This window comes from Carex rostrata, chromosome 20 (assembly GCF_964058835.1).
Source record: "Carex rostrata chromosome 20, lpCarRost1.2, whole genome shotgun sequence".
NCBI classification, from domain to species: Eukaryota; Viridiplantae; Streptophyta; class Magnoliopsida; order Poales; family Cyperaceae; genus Carex; species Carex rostrata.
In genome coordinates this window covers 762,899-776,477 of record NC_135937.1, presented here as the reverse complement: position 1 = coordinate 776,477, position 13,579 = coordinate 762,899, and the positions used below count along the sequence as shown (strand labels likewise).

Here is a 13,579-nt window from a genome sequence, read left to right as displayed (position 1 = left end):
CATCATCAACGTTCACACGTTATCAGAGAGCCAAATCGGACCACCTTACAGTTGGTCCGACTCCGACCCGAGAACATGAGCAAGTTTTAAAGAAATCTGTAGTAGCTTTGCAGCCTTGCGGGGACTCGATTGAAAATTCCTCACCGCCGCACTCGCCTTTGCGAGCCATTATCCCTTGCTCTTTCCAGTTTCCATCTTCCCTCGGATCTATCTCTAGGGTTTGTGAAGTTAACCTTTCTGGCTTCCCTCGCAGCTTGAGGTCGATGGATTTCTCTAGCGATCCGTGAGTTTCTGCTCTCTCTTTTCACAAGCTAGGGTTTCGTCCCTCCTGTTGTCGCCTAGGTTTTTATTTTATCTTTTCTTTTGTAGCTACATCGATGAAGACGGCGAACCTCTCATGGATCCAGATGCACCGTCGTCTCCTCCCCTGGCTCCCGAATCACCGGATCCGTACATGGACGGAGACGATGACGAAGCAGAGCGACGTGACAGATCTCCCACGCCGGTATATACTTCCTCGGACAAAGGGGGTAAGCCGAAGAAGAGATTAATCAAGAAATCGACTGGTGGGAAAGGTGACAGTGACGAACTGATGGAGCAAGAATTAAACGACTGGGATGATGAAGTGCGAGAGGACATGCCATCCAATTCCAGCGCCAAGAAGAAGAGAAAGAAGGAATTTGTGAAAGAGGACAGAGAGAAGGTAAAAGATAGAAAGAGAGAAAAGGGGGTGGAGATTGAAAGAAGAAAGGATGGGAAGGGAGAAAAGGGGGCATATGGAAGTGGGGGTTTGGAAGAAGAAGAGCGAGAAATGTGGAATACTGTTGCAGGAGAAGATTCAGAGGTATGAAATATTTTCTGTCAATATTTCTTTCAACATCTGAAATTGATCTGATTTGATTCTGGAAGTTCCAGTTTTTATGACTTTTCCTAAGCACTGGATGTTGGTTTGAAATTATTCTAGTTTTTTTAGTCTTTTATATTGGTTTCATCTTTGGTATTCAAACGTTTCTTCATGTTTCTTGTACTGTTTGATTACTAATAGCAAAGCTGGCTTCCTTGCTAAATCTGCAGTGTTCATTTTTCTACTCCTGGAACGTTGGAACCTTATTTCTTGTTTTGCGTGCTTCAGCAACAATTTAAATTATTAACTCGAACTGTACTTGAACTGACTTTTTAATTATTGAGGAAGTAAGCATCTTTGTTATATTATGGGGTAAGAGATTCATATAAACTTTTGGGAGGTTTTTGAAGCTTGGTTGGTTATATGTTTCTCAGTCTGGTGCTTTTAGTTAATTAGTCCCTTATTTTTGCAACATTATACAGAATGACCAAGATGGTGCTAGAACAGTAGATGATGACAACTTCATAGATGACACTGGTGTGGATCCTGCTGATCGGTATGGCAGTGACAATGACCGCTCTCCAACCCATCTCCCACAGGTGTCAACTTGTATTTCTGATTTTTTGTTTTTCAAAGCATCTATGTAGTCACATTAAGAGCTCTTGTTAGAACATTATGAAGTTTCATCTTCCGAATCTTAACAAAGAACCATACTAAATTGTTGTTCTGAAATTAACTTTAGTTGACATGTCGGTATAACATTTGCAACTTTGGAGTGGTTTTCCTTGTCTGCATGCTTGCTTTTGAAAAAAATTCAATGGAGGTGTCTTTGGAAGTCGTAGTACATGAAGAGTAGTCTATTTTTTTTTTTTTTGTCATTGTGGCTGTTGGAGAAGTGTCTGCCTCTTGAATAACATATAAGATGAAAGTTTGACATCAGACATTCCAATGCTAGTTATGTGAAGTTATCCCAGTTACACATACATAGATACATTCTGATATCATGGATCTAGACTTATGTTAACTATGCCTTATATGCATATATTTTTTTTATTTATAGGCAGAGGAAGGGGAAGAAGAGGATGAGATATCAAGACTTTTCAAATCAGGGAAGAAGAAGAAGAAAAATGAGAAATCGCCCCAAGAAATTGCAATGATTGTTGAAAATTTGATGGCTGAGCTTGAGGTGACGGCTGAAGAAGATGCTGAGCTAAATAGGCAATCTAAACCGGCAATTAACAAATTACGTAAATTGCCATTGCTCATAGATGCTCTCTCCAAGTAAGTGGAGCTGTCCTTGTCCAAACTTCTTTACATAACTATTCGATATTTCTCTTTCAATAATCTTTTATTTGATTGCAAAAAGGGTAGGAATCCATTGACAATGGGTTAATTCGACAATTTATACAATTTGATTGTAACTCATAATTTTGAAATCTGATATTTGGAATATGATCTATGAATTATGTATATTTACCATTTATCTGATGATTTGAAGTTTCGCAATGGCCCATGTTTTCATTTAATTCTTCGTCAATGGATCCCAACCCTGACAGATGTGATTTAATTCCTTTTAATGCAACAAGCTCAAAACAAACCACTATTGGTGGATTTGCAAACTGCACATGATCCATAGTACTATGGAACAGTGTTGCTAATGGGTATTGAATTTTTTTTAAAATGACAAAAGGTATCACAAGACAGCAGTTTTGTTTTTCCGAATTGATGCTGATAGTCTTGTGTTGAGCTCAAGTCTTGCAATGGAATGCATAAAAAGTTATGCTGTTAGTACATATTTTAGTTTTAGGATTGCTGGAGCTCATCACAAGAAATAGCATTTATTTACATTAGAGAGCAATGACCCTAATGTGTTATATATATTTGTGCGGCAGAAAGAAGCTACAACAAGAGTTCTTAGACCATGGTGTGTTGACCCTATTAAAAAACTGGCTTGAGCCATTGCCTGATGGAAGTTTACCAAATAATAACATCAGAAGCGCCATTCTCAATATACTTACTGATGTAAGTTTTTATTTTGAGCTCTTTATTTGGCATGCTTTGCTACTAGATGGATAGTTGTACACACTCACGGGGGTATGTTGTTTAATATTTGAAATTTGGAATTTGTGTTGCAGTTTCCGATAGATCTTGACCAGTATGACAGGAGAGAACAGCTGAAGAAAAGTGGTCTGGGCAAGGTTTGCATTTTTGCCTAGAACAGTTAAAAACTTTTTAAGGGTACTGGGAATGACTGTATACTGTGCGGTTGTTACATTAAGTGCTGTGCCATGGTAATTAAAGCCTAATGTTGTGTTTGTCTATTCTTTTTGTTAAGATAATTAAAATATTTCACGTGACAAATATACTATTCCTGGTAACTGCAGATGTCCATAGTTAGCATGATTCTCTTGTAACATGAGTTCAATTACTTTTTGTTTACTTTGGTTTGTAGGTTATCATGTTTTTGTCAAAATCTGACGAGGAAACAACAGCAAATAGGAAAATAGCCAAGGAATTGGTGGACAAATGGGTGAGTGTAGATCTCCTATGCACTTTCAAGTAAAGATAAGCAACCATTAGGGGTGCCCTCTTAAACCTATTAATGGTCTAGGACATGTCTTTTTGGTAAATATTTGGGATTTTGCAATTCTTTGCTTTGCTGCATAGCATTTACCGTGGTCGTTCTAGAGCTGTAAAGTATATATACACTTTAGGATACTGAAAATGTATCTTTTCTTACTTCATGTCAAAATTATGATATACAGAGCCGGCCTATATTCAACAAAAGCCTCCGGTTTGAGGATATGAGGAACTATGATGATGAGCGGGTCCAGTATCGTAGACCAGCTTCTAAGAAGTATTTATTTTTTCTTGATTTTATGATAATCCTACTTTTGTTTCTTTTTGCTAATTGAAAAGCTTGTTCTCAAATTCTTACTGTTATTGTTTGGTGAATGAAGGCCAATGACAAGTGATTCAGGATTAGCATCAAGAGATGACGATCTTGATTTGGCCGGTTCATCTCAGTAAGTTCTCAATTATTTACTCTCCCACTCCCCGGTCTATTTTTTTAGTGGACCCTAACGGTTTTTTTTTGAAGTAGTGTGATTGCATACTCGTTTGGCCTTTGCTGATGATTTTAAGAGAAACTCTGATTTTAGCAGATTACTATTTAATGTTTGAAAAATGGAAAAAAAAAATGATATGGTACAAAAGGGTATTCATGAACAGAACTTCCAGGTGAAATACTATTAATAATAACATAGTAGTCATTGTTGTTATAAAGTTTGGCCCTTTCGAGTGCTGTGGTGCCAAGTCTTCCAAGAAAATATACTTTGATTGGAAAATTTGACCAATGGGGTAAATTTTAGGGGTCGTAAGTCAGGCCAGGGTGGTTCATCAAGGCAATACACCACAAGGCCAGAAGCATCAGCACTTGATTACATGATACGACCTCAGTCGAAGGTTGACCCGGAAGAGATACGGGCCCGTGCTAAGCAAAATGTGCCTGACCCAAGGCGCCAAAAGGTGTCGTGTTTTCCCTCTATTCACTTTCCTAATATCAACTTTTCATATTACAATTGCATCTGTACACAAGCATTTTCCTTGAAAATAAAATATGAGATTTAGAGACATACTTGGAAGAATTTTAAGCGTACCAGTTATTATCAGAAGTATGCCATTAGTGGTAGGCTGTTATTTAGTGTTCATTATAGTTTGCAGAAAACATATCGTGATGGAAAATAAAATTTCCTTTGATTGAACTTCTTCTGTACATTAATATAAGTTGTATATTTATCTGTGAAATTTAAAATTGTATGTAATCAGATGCAAAAGAAGCTACAGCAACTGAAGGCCCCAAAAAAGAAGAACCTCCAGGCATCTAAATTAAGTGTGGAGGGCCGCGGCATGGTCAAGTATCTCTAATTGCACAATACATGACGCATCTCCTTCCATGCAAATCTCTAGGCACCTGTGTCATGCCTATATTTGAAAAAGATCTATGGGAATTGAATCATGATAAGGCAAAATAATTGTGAAAGAGTTTCGGGGATTAAAATTTTGTACTCTGAATAATAGGTCATGCTTATCTGAATTTATCCTTGTAGTATATATAGTGTAAAGCATCTGGAATTAAACTTCTCCGTTGTTCAGCTTAGATTGAGTGCTTGTTTCTATCTTGTGTTTGCTTAAGAGTCCATGCCTGGATGGGTTTTAGTCGGGTTAAGGGGATGCTGATATATTAGTTTTGTTTGATTGAAATTAATGGTCGGGGTTTAATGGTTAATGGAGGCTGTCAATGCGTCTGTTACCTCCCCCAAAATTTGGGGAGGTTCTGCAATCAAGCAATAGAGGGGAAACATAAGAAGGCTTCTCCGTTGTTATATCCTTTTACTTTCGCTGAACAAATATAGAATGAATTGCACAAATATCTCGTTGTTGACATCTCACCAAGTTTTTTCATTCCACACTCTTCTTTTATTATTATTTATTATGGAGAATGGGGTATTAGTTTGTCACTAACTTCATTGAAGTCGTTGAATTAAGATCATGCTTAAAATTTAAACAATAAGTCGGGAAACTTCGCAAATTGCCGTACCTTCTAAAATTTTCAAATAAAATACCTCTTCTAAAATTATTAACAAAATATCCTTGTCCGGACCTCACTTTCCCCTCTCCCCTTCTCTATCTCTATCCTACCTCCTATTTACTCTTATCATGTTTGTCACTTTATTATTTCTCATTAGATGTTAATGAGTGAATAATTTTATTTAAAGAATATGTGATTCAAACAATATTTTTTTTGTAGACATGCAACAAATTTTTCAGTTATATAATATATATATTTAATACATTTTTTTTTAGTATTTATACTAATTTGCATCGCGATGAAATTATTTAAATGATTATAGTACATTATTAGAAAAATAAACTCTTAAATTGATATTTTACTTATTTGACATTGTTTCATTTAATTAAACTTTGATGTCCAATTAGTAGATAGAAATGAGAATATATATTAGTGTTTAATTCTTGCATTCATGACAGTATCGTTTTTGTAAACTTAAATATCAAATTAATGCATATATGCTCATCAGTAATCCAATAATTTAAATTCCTCAAATTATGATTATTATAATGAGCCTTTCAAAAAAATTAACAAACATATGATCATATTCCTCAAACAAGTAAAATATAAATTTAAGTGTATAATCGTGTAAATAATTTTATCATGATACAGATGAGTATAAATACTTTAAGAAAAAAAATATGTATTCGATATATATATTATCTAACTGAAAAATTTGTTGCATATCTACTACAAAATAATTGTTGTTTGAATTATATATTTTTTAAATTCTTTAATGCACATTGAAAATCATCACTTTGTTGATTTTGTTATTATTGTTTAGTTTAATCAAAAATTCTGAAAAAAATAGAAATTTTTTTCCAAAAAGTGTAAAATTTGGTCTCCAAGTACATTTTAATATGAAGAACGCGTTGGAATGTTCGAATCGACTTTTTAAACTTTGAAAATGAAGATATGAAGGAAGGGTGCACGTTAGGAGCACAAAAAGATGGTGCATTTCAACCCTCCTCTTGATAATTAGAATTATAAGTTAGAGTATCAGAAATTATAAGTCAAAGAGTATTGAAAAATATAAGTTAAAGCATTGTTTCCCCACTATAAGGATTTTGTAATGCTTACAGCTGCAATTCTATAGACTAATGCGCATGTAGCCATTGATTATCAAGACTTGGATATTCTTATTGATGGTGGAGTCGTGGAGACATGCAAAGGATCATTATGCAAGGCCGGAAAGATGGTCATGAGGGTATGTCTTGATATATAGTATCCCAAAAATCTAGTAAATCACCACACAGAATCCATCTGGACCAATGGCCTTGTCTACTCCATTTGAACACTATTTGTTTTTTTTTACTTGTTTGTCAGTGAAGGGGTTGTCATAACTCACAATGCCTTCTTCAATATTTATTTTCTCTTGATCTGAGGTGTGGCCGTGTGGGATAGGCTGGACGCCTTCTTAATATTTGAGGATCAGAGGATTATGTTCTGATAGGATATGGAATAGGAGTACGCCTCATAGTGAAAGCATGGAAATTCTCACAGATTTTTTACAAAGAACCTATCTAGTAAGGCAATAGAGCCTAGGTTAATCGTTTTTTTTTTTTCCCCGTTTGAGTTCTATTAGCTCCAATCAGATCAGATGACGTAATTAAACCCTTAATTAAAGGTGATCTCCTGCGGCTCTCTTTTATGTCTTTAGGCATTGAAGTCCCTGATCACCATTCGGAGATCATTCGAGATTGCTCCGAGGTCACATAACTCTGCCCGGAAGACATCTCATACATTTCAGTCTTTCTAATTATATGAACATTATAAATATGTAATTCCAATTAAGGAGTATATGAGAGAACTAAAATTGCAAATTACCAATATAAGAACTTTTGCATTATTGACAACAAAAGTGTTTCTATTCAATGTAAAAAGTAAGATTAATGTAGCAATGGTATTTTTTAGAATGTCTGGTAATTTTAAGCGAACAAATATGTTCTCAGGGATGCATGATCCCTACATGGGGGCATCCGGGCATGGGCCAGACTTTGACACCTTATTTAGTGTTCAGTGAGTGTTTGTAATGCATGCACCATGGTCATGTCAACATTCAAGCAATTTTTGTTTTTTATTTCAAAGAAATTCGTTCACCGGATGCATGCAGCTTTTGAAAATTTGCTGATATTTTTTTACTATCACTTTTTCCACCACTCTCGGAATAAACTTAAAGCTGAGATAATTATTTGACAGATATTGGTTACGTATTTGTCGTTGGTACAACATTTATTATATATTTCATAAAATGAAATATATAGTATGATTTAATAAGGTATGAAAATTTCCATTTTGGCAGAATACAACTACAAGATATTTTCTACACTTTTTGGCCAAAACTCAGATGTAACTTCCAATCTAATTTTAACCTCTCCCTCTTCTCTCCAGCTAGCTAGTTTACTAAACATAGTAGCCGAGACTAGGAACAAAACCTTGGTATGGATTTTAAGTTGTGTGGCAGCTTGTGTGTCAGCTGTATGCAAATCATGATGCAAAGAGCACAGAAAGAAGAATCGATTTGTGCAATTTAGGCAACCGTAGCCCCAATGTTAATCTTTTTCTTAATTGATATAAAACATATGGTGAATTGAAGAGAGGATAAGCTGATATTGTTTGATAATAGATACCGTCACACAATTAGGTTTACCTAAATGCCACAGAAAAACTACGGTTCATTTTCCCGCCTCTAAAACTTCCTCTTTCATTTTTTCTTTTCTTTTCTCGATCAATTTTCTATTCTCTTGACAAATTTTCGTAAAAGCGTTAACTGATTAGTGATCTCGGTCTTTCTCTTTTTAGAATCGCACCTTGCATTTGTCCTACAATGGTCAAGGGACGTAGAAAGGAGGAGAAAACTTCTCCTAGTGAGAAAACCCTCCACTAATTCCTTATCAGAGAGAGATTAATTAATCAATCGCAATTAATCTCTCTCATTCAATCTTCCTTTTACCCTCCATTAGCTTCCATTTAACACTTACGACGTACAATTCCCTTTCTAAAAAGTTCCTGTCCTCAATTTTTCAATTTGCCCCCTACAAAAACTAAATTTGAAGAAAATGGGGAAACGGAAGGGAGAAGACGCGTTACCCTTGCATCGGAAGGGTGATGGGGTTGCGCCACGTGGCAGATCAGTCGAGTTCCGACTGTTTAAGAGATGGTTCCCCTGGCTCGTACCTCTGTTCGTCGTTGCTGACGTGGTGCTTTTCGTCCTCACAATGTACGTTAACAACTGCCCCAAGAACGAATCAGGACTCGCCAAGGTGGAAGGGGTGACGTCATCCTCTCGTTGCATACTTCGATCGGAGTTGGGAAGGTTCTCTTTCCAGCCAATTCGCCAGAACCCTCTCCTTGGGCCCTCTTCTGCTACGTAAGCTTTCAAATTTTCTTTTCTGTTCTATTAATTAATTTATTTATTTTACCTTTTAGTTTGTGTAATTTGCGCTGTACCAAAGAAATCCGACTAGCAGAACTAGTTTTCCATACCCCCTTTTTTAAGGTTTTGTTGCAGATAAGTGGTTTGTTTTCATTTGCAGTCTTGTAATAACAAGGAATTCAAGTGTATATCGTACAATTTGATGTGTCCATTGACAGTTGCCCTGTAGCTCATACCAATTTGGACCTGAACCTAATAGCCTATATTTAACCAAAAATATTCGCAAGAGTGACACTTGAAGAACAAAAACAAAAGTAAATTTGCTGACACTTAAACCACTAGTGGGCAGGTGACCACTTCACTTGACCGTGATAATATCATATTTGGAATTATGAATGCTTTGTACAACAAAAATTAACTTTAAAATTCCAACGGACCCGTGTTCGTCGAACTTGTTTGTTCAAAATTAGTGTCTAACCAATAACTTCCTTATTGTTACAATAACATATGGGAATCTTATTTTTGTATTTTTATCTTATGTGAACATCATAAAATCTATTAACCAGGTTATTAAAGATGGGGGCTTTGGCACTGAGCAATGTGGTAAGTGGGGGGCAGAGTTGGCGCATGTTCACTTGCATCTGGTTGCATGGAGGTGTTGTTCACATATTTGCCAACATGTTCAGCCTTATCTTGATTGGCATCCGCCTTGAACAAGAATTCGGCTTTGGTGCGCATCATATTCTAAAACAATTAGAAAAAGAAGTATTATTAGTGCTTTGCTTGTCTTTTTCGGTCTAATCATGATTCTGAAGATGTTATCTCTTTTAGCCATAAACTCCAATAACTCTCAGAGCAAGGGACAGACTAGAATAATCTCCTTTTTCTGTTTGGTTTGATTTGTGGTTAGTTGGGGTTTTGTGGCAAGACGAGAGATACATTGATGCATTATTATATTGGCAGTTATGACCGGTATTGGTAATTTTTATTTAAGTTAAAAGTTGATGCAACTTGTGATTGTAAAGTCTAATCCTAATTTGGCTCCTACCTGTCTTTATAGATAAAGATTTAATACATGTTTTTTTTCGATGCTATATATTAATTTTCTCATATGTGTTTTCATTCTGCTTAGTTTGGGTTTTTGAATGGGCAACTTAGGAATGCATCATGATATTATCATATTGGAAGGCTTTGTCCACAAGGATTATTACCCAAAAAAGAAGAAGAGAGAAAATTTTGGTCGCCATCTCGGAAGTATCATTTAGTTTGTTTTTTAATCGTCGTTGATTAATCCTGGAAGCCTTGTAAACCTTTGCTCTATGACACTGCTTGTCCTATATTAGTCATGTGTTATACATTACATATATATGCAATTGTAAATCTTTATCACCACCAACTACATTATTTTGTACTTCGTAAAACAAAAATAACAAAATTACAATCCTCCGTCTAAACTTAATTTCACTCTTTACTTACATTTTCTTGTTTTCATTTGCTGTTCTTATTAATTGACAGTGAAAATAGGAATGTTGTATGTGATAAGTGGGATAGGCGGGAGTTTACTATCAGCCCTCTTCATGCAAGATAGCATATCTGTAGGTGCCTCTGGAGCTCTCTTTGGTTTATTAGGCTCTATGCTTTCTGAGCTCCTTACCAACTGGACTATCTATGAAAACAAGGTACCTATTTCAACCCCATGTTTACTTGGCATTTCAAAACTGCCAGTTTTTTCTTTCATTTCTGTGTAGTTGACTCTCTAAATTAGATAATTGATTTCAACCTCAGTAAAATCTCTAATTCACTGTAAAGATATGGACCAAACATTGATCAAACCAAAAAGAAGTACTCCTGGTCAATTTCACAGCATATTGGTACCATACATTGTGGTTCCTTTCTTCAATTTTTTCTTAAAAATACAAGGTTTAAAAAAATATTTTGTTCTATTTAACTTCATCCAAATTTGTAATCATCGCCATAACCATATTGTACTTCTGTTCTTACTGTTTAATTAATATTATTTATATCACTACTAACATTATATGTCCATCTTTTCTGTAGCTTGCAGCTTTGTTCACCTTGGTTATCATAATTGTGATAAATTTGGCGGTTGGAATATTACCCCATGTGGATAATTCTGCGCATATTGGAGGATTTATCTCTGGATTTTTACTAGGATTTATCATCCTAATCAGGCCACAATTTGGCTACATAAATAACAAAAATGCTCCTCTGGTGTATCAAGCACCAACCAAGCGCAAATACAAGATATACCAGCTTATTCTCCTGATTATTGCCTCAATCCTTCTTGCTCTTGGGTAAGTTCGTAACATTTTTGTTTCGCAGCTTAATATAGTCTAGGGGTTTGTTCAAATATACTATCTTTTGTATTAATCTTCTTACTGTAAAAAAATGGTTTGAGAATAAGTAAATAGAATGTCATATTTCTTGAAGGAATTGTTAGGACTAAGAGCGTGATACTGTGAGGAACATAATCTTGCCAATGCTATGTTTTTCCAATTTAAGGATAGAGCAAAATAAAGAGAAATCAAACACCTCCAAAATTTGGCCTCCGGATTCATTTTTTTTTTTTTCAAATTCAATATAAAAAACATAAAGCTCAAATGACAACATAAAACTGTCACATATTGTCTAAATCACTTTCTCTACATGCGCGTGAAAGGTTAGAAAATGTCAATTTTTGGTCTGGACTTTTTGATGGATATCAAGAGGATTGTGCAATCTAACTATTGTGGACAAATTTTATGCATGTTATTCTTACAGGCTCTTCATGGTTATCAGAACTAAGTCAAAATGTTGTAATATTGTACGTGCACGTAGAGATAGGTTTATTCTATCATTTGAGTTTTTCAAATTTTATTTTATCATAAAAAGTGTAAGAATGGTGGAAGCATAAATTTTGAAGGCATTTGATCCCTCAAACAAAAAAATGTTATGCATTTCATTTGTCATTGGTTTTCGGGGAAGGTAGTTGGATAAATAAGCTAAAACAACATAAAGTCCTGATCTAAGAAAAATAGTTATGTGATTTTAAGTGAGGATATACATGAGCCTTTTGGTAATTATGAGCTGAACTTTTCTAACTAGAAAAAAAAAATCATTTGTATTAGGTTTGTGGTGGGACTTCTGGTTCTATTTTCAGGGATGAATGTAAGTCAGAAGTGTAGTTGGTGCCACTATTTGAGCTGCATCCCCACTTCCAAATGGTCTTGTTCCAGTTCCCGCTCTGGTACTTCTTGTCTCGTAAGTACACTTAATACTATGTACTATTCTACCGGTTACAGTGTCAATACCACTATACCAGCTTGATATATCGTACTTTTCTTATCACATTGCAGAGCACCCGTGTAACATCTCTTTGCTATTGTTTCTTTTGCTAATGACACGTTGTAATGCTCTCTTTCTTATTTATTTATTTATTTTATTTTTTTCAGTCATCGCAACTTGGAAATCAACTAAATTTGACATGCGAAGCAACCAATAAAATGCACACATATAATCTCCAAAGTCCAAATGCCACTGATACCATTTATCAGCTCTGTGTCGACCTTTGCAGTTAATTTTTGAATTTTAAAGACTCGTTACTTTTTTTGTCTTTCTTACTACTAACACGAAACGATCAATGTGTTTTTCCTTTGTTGTGGTAAAGAAAGGGGTCTACTTCATATTTGACCTCCCAATATTATCTTCAAATATTTTTATGTGCTCATTTTCTATATAATCATAGTGGTTTATAATTAGGAAAATGTTAACAGTTTTACGTACTTGCCTAACCTGGAGCTACCTAATGAACCCAATTTGGGCTTATTTATTACGACTTGTTGGCAAATATTTTTGTTTGCTTCGTGTAAAATTGTGTATAATGTTAGAAAATGGAATGGGTGCGTGTTGGGCCAGTCGCATTACTATCTCATTGTATTCGGATTTTATCTTGTTTTGACCCGAACCCGCTGATCAACGAGGCCCGGCCCAGGCCAGTCTGGAATCAACGGTCCAACACTGCATCGATATCTGCTCCCTAGACTGTCGGAGTTTGGGATTTTTAATTTTATTATCATCAGCATCCTAGCAATCGCTGCTCTTTTATATGGCTCACACCTCCAAATGTATCTCTCTGCTATGTTGCATCTGGACACCTCAGAAGAAACGCTTTCCGAGACAAGACGAGAGCTTTTGTCGTTGCTTTCTTCCTCCGAAGAGTCCGGATGGAATGCATTTTTGTGTTTGAGTTTCAATTTGAAATTTTGAACCGGGTTTAGGTCGGGTTAGGTCGGAAATTTTCAAGTCTAATATACCAAAATTTTTAGGATGCGTTTGGAGCTATTTTTTTTATTTGTGAGAATTTTAATGAGATGAGATTTATGATCCGAATAGTGTTAGGTGGTCTTTTGATAATGAAAAAGTTGATCCATAAGAAAATACTAGTAATCGTGCTCGTGTACAGCAACGGGAGCAAATTATTTAGTAGAAAATATTACGCTCCTTAATAAAGAGGAGAGATAATTTAAATCAAATTTGTAGAGAAAAATAGTTAAATACTATATTTATCTACAAGATAACACATGTGAACTCTAGTGTAGTGGTAAGAATTTTGGCACCAACAGAACCCAACTGGGTTTGAATCCCGCCTTCAGCAGAAAAAAAAGAAAAGAAAAAGGGTGCGCGGTGCACAGGCTCGGCCAGCAGGTGCCGTGCGTGGTTCAGATGCGCG

At 35.5% G+C, this 13,579-nt stretch overlaps 2 protein-coding genes across 2 annotated transcripts; both read left to right on the top strand.

Annotated features, from left to right (window-relative positions):
• Positions 1-38: 38 nt before the first annotated feature.
• On the top strand, positions 39-5,001 carry IWS1 (Transcription elongation factor (TFIIS) family protein). Its single transcript, XM_078322261.1, has 11 exons — positions 39-283; positions 370-844; positions 1,327-1,443; positions 1,905-2,125; positions 2,737-2,866; positions 2,980-3,042; positions 3,297-3,374; positions 3,610-3,701; positions 3,805-3,870; positions 4,216-4,372; positions 4,673-5,001. Exons 1-11 carry the CDS (start codon positions 264-266, stop codon positions 4,769-4,771), a joined length of 1,518 nt encoding a protein of 505 aa, XP_078178387.1. The 5' UTR covers positions 39-263; the 3' UTR covers positions 4,772-5,001.
• A 3,157-nt stretch (positions 5,002-8,158) lies between these two features.
• Positions 8,159-12,927, top strand: LOC144572496 (RHOMBOID-like protein 1). The gene is made up of 6 exons (XM_078322090.1): positions 8,159-8,844; positions 9,417-9,580; positions 10,366-10,529; positions 10,909-11,165; positions 11,979-12,111; positions 12,303-12,927. The coding sequence occupies exons 1-6, from the start codon at positions 8,534-8,536 to the stop codon at positions 12,426-12,428; spliced, it is 1,155 nt and encodes a 384-aa protein (XP_078178216.1). The 5' UTR covers positions 8,159-8,533; the 3' UTR covers positions 12,429-12,927.
• The last annotated feature ends 652 nt before the right edge of the window (positions 12,928-13,579 follow it).

Coding starts and splice junctions, on each gene's coding strand:
- IWS1 (XM_078322261.1), top strand. CDS start 264: ATGGATTTCTCTAGCGATCC. Junction 2,867..2,979: donor TTCTCAATATACTTACTGAT/GTAAGTTTTTAT, acceptor TTTGTGTTGCAG/TTTCCGATAGATCTTGACCA. Junction 3,043..3,296: donor AGAAAAGTGGTCTGGGCAAG/GTTTGCATTTTT, acceptor TTTGGTTTGTAG/GTTATCATGTTTTTGTCAAA.
- LOC144572496 (XM_078322090.1), top strand. CDS start 8,534: ATGGGGAAACGGAAGGGAGAAGACGCGTTACCCTTGCATCGGAAGGGT. Junction 11,166..11,978: donor TCAATCCTTCTTGCTCTTGG/GTAAGTTCGTAA, acceptor CATTTGTATTAG/GTTTGTGGTGGGACTTCTGG. Junction 12,112..12,302: donor GCTCTGGTACTTCTTGTCTC/GTAAGTACACTT, acceptor TATTTTTTTCAG/TCATCGCAACTTGGAAATCA.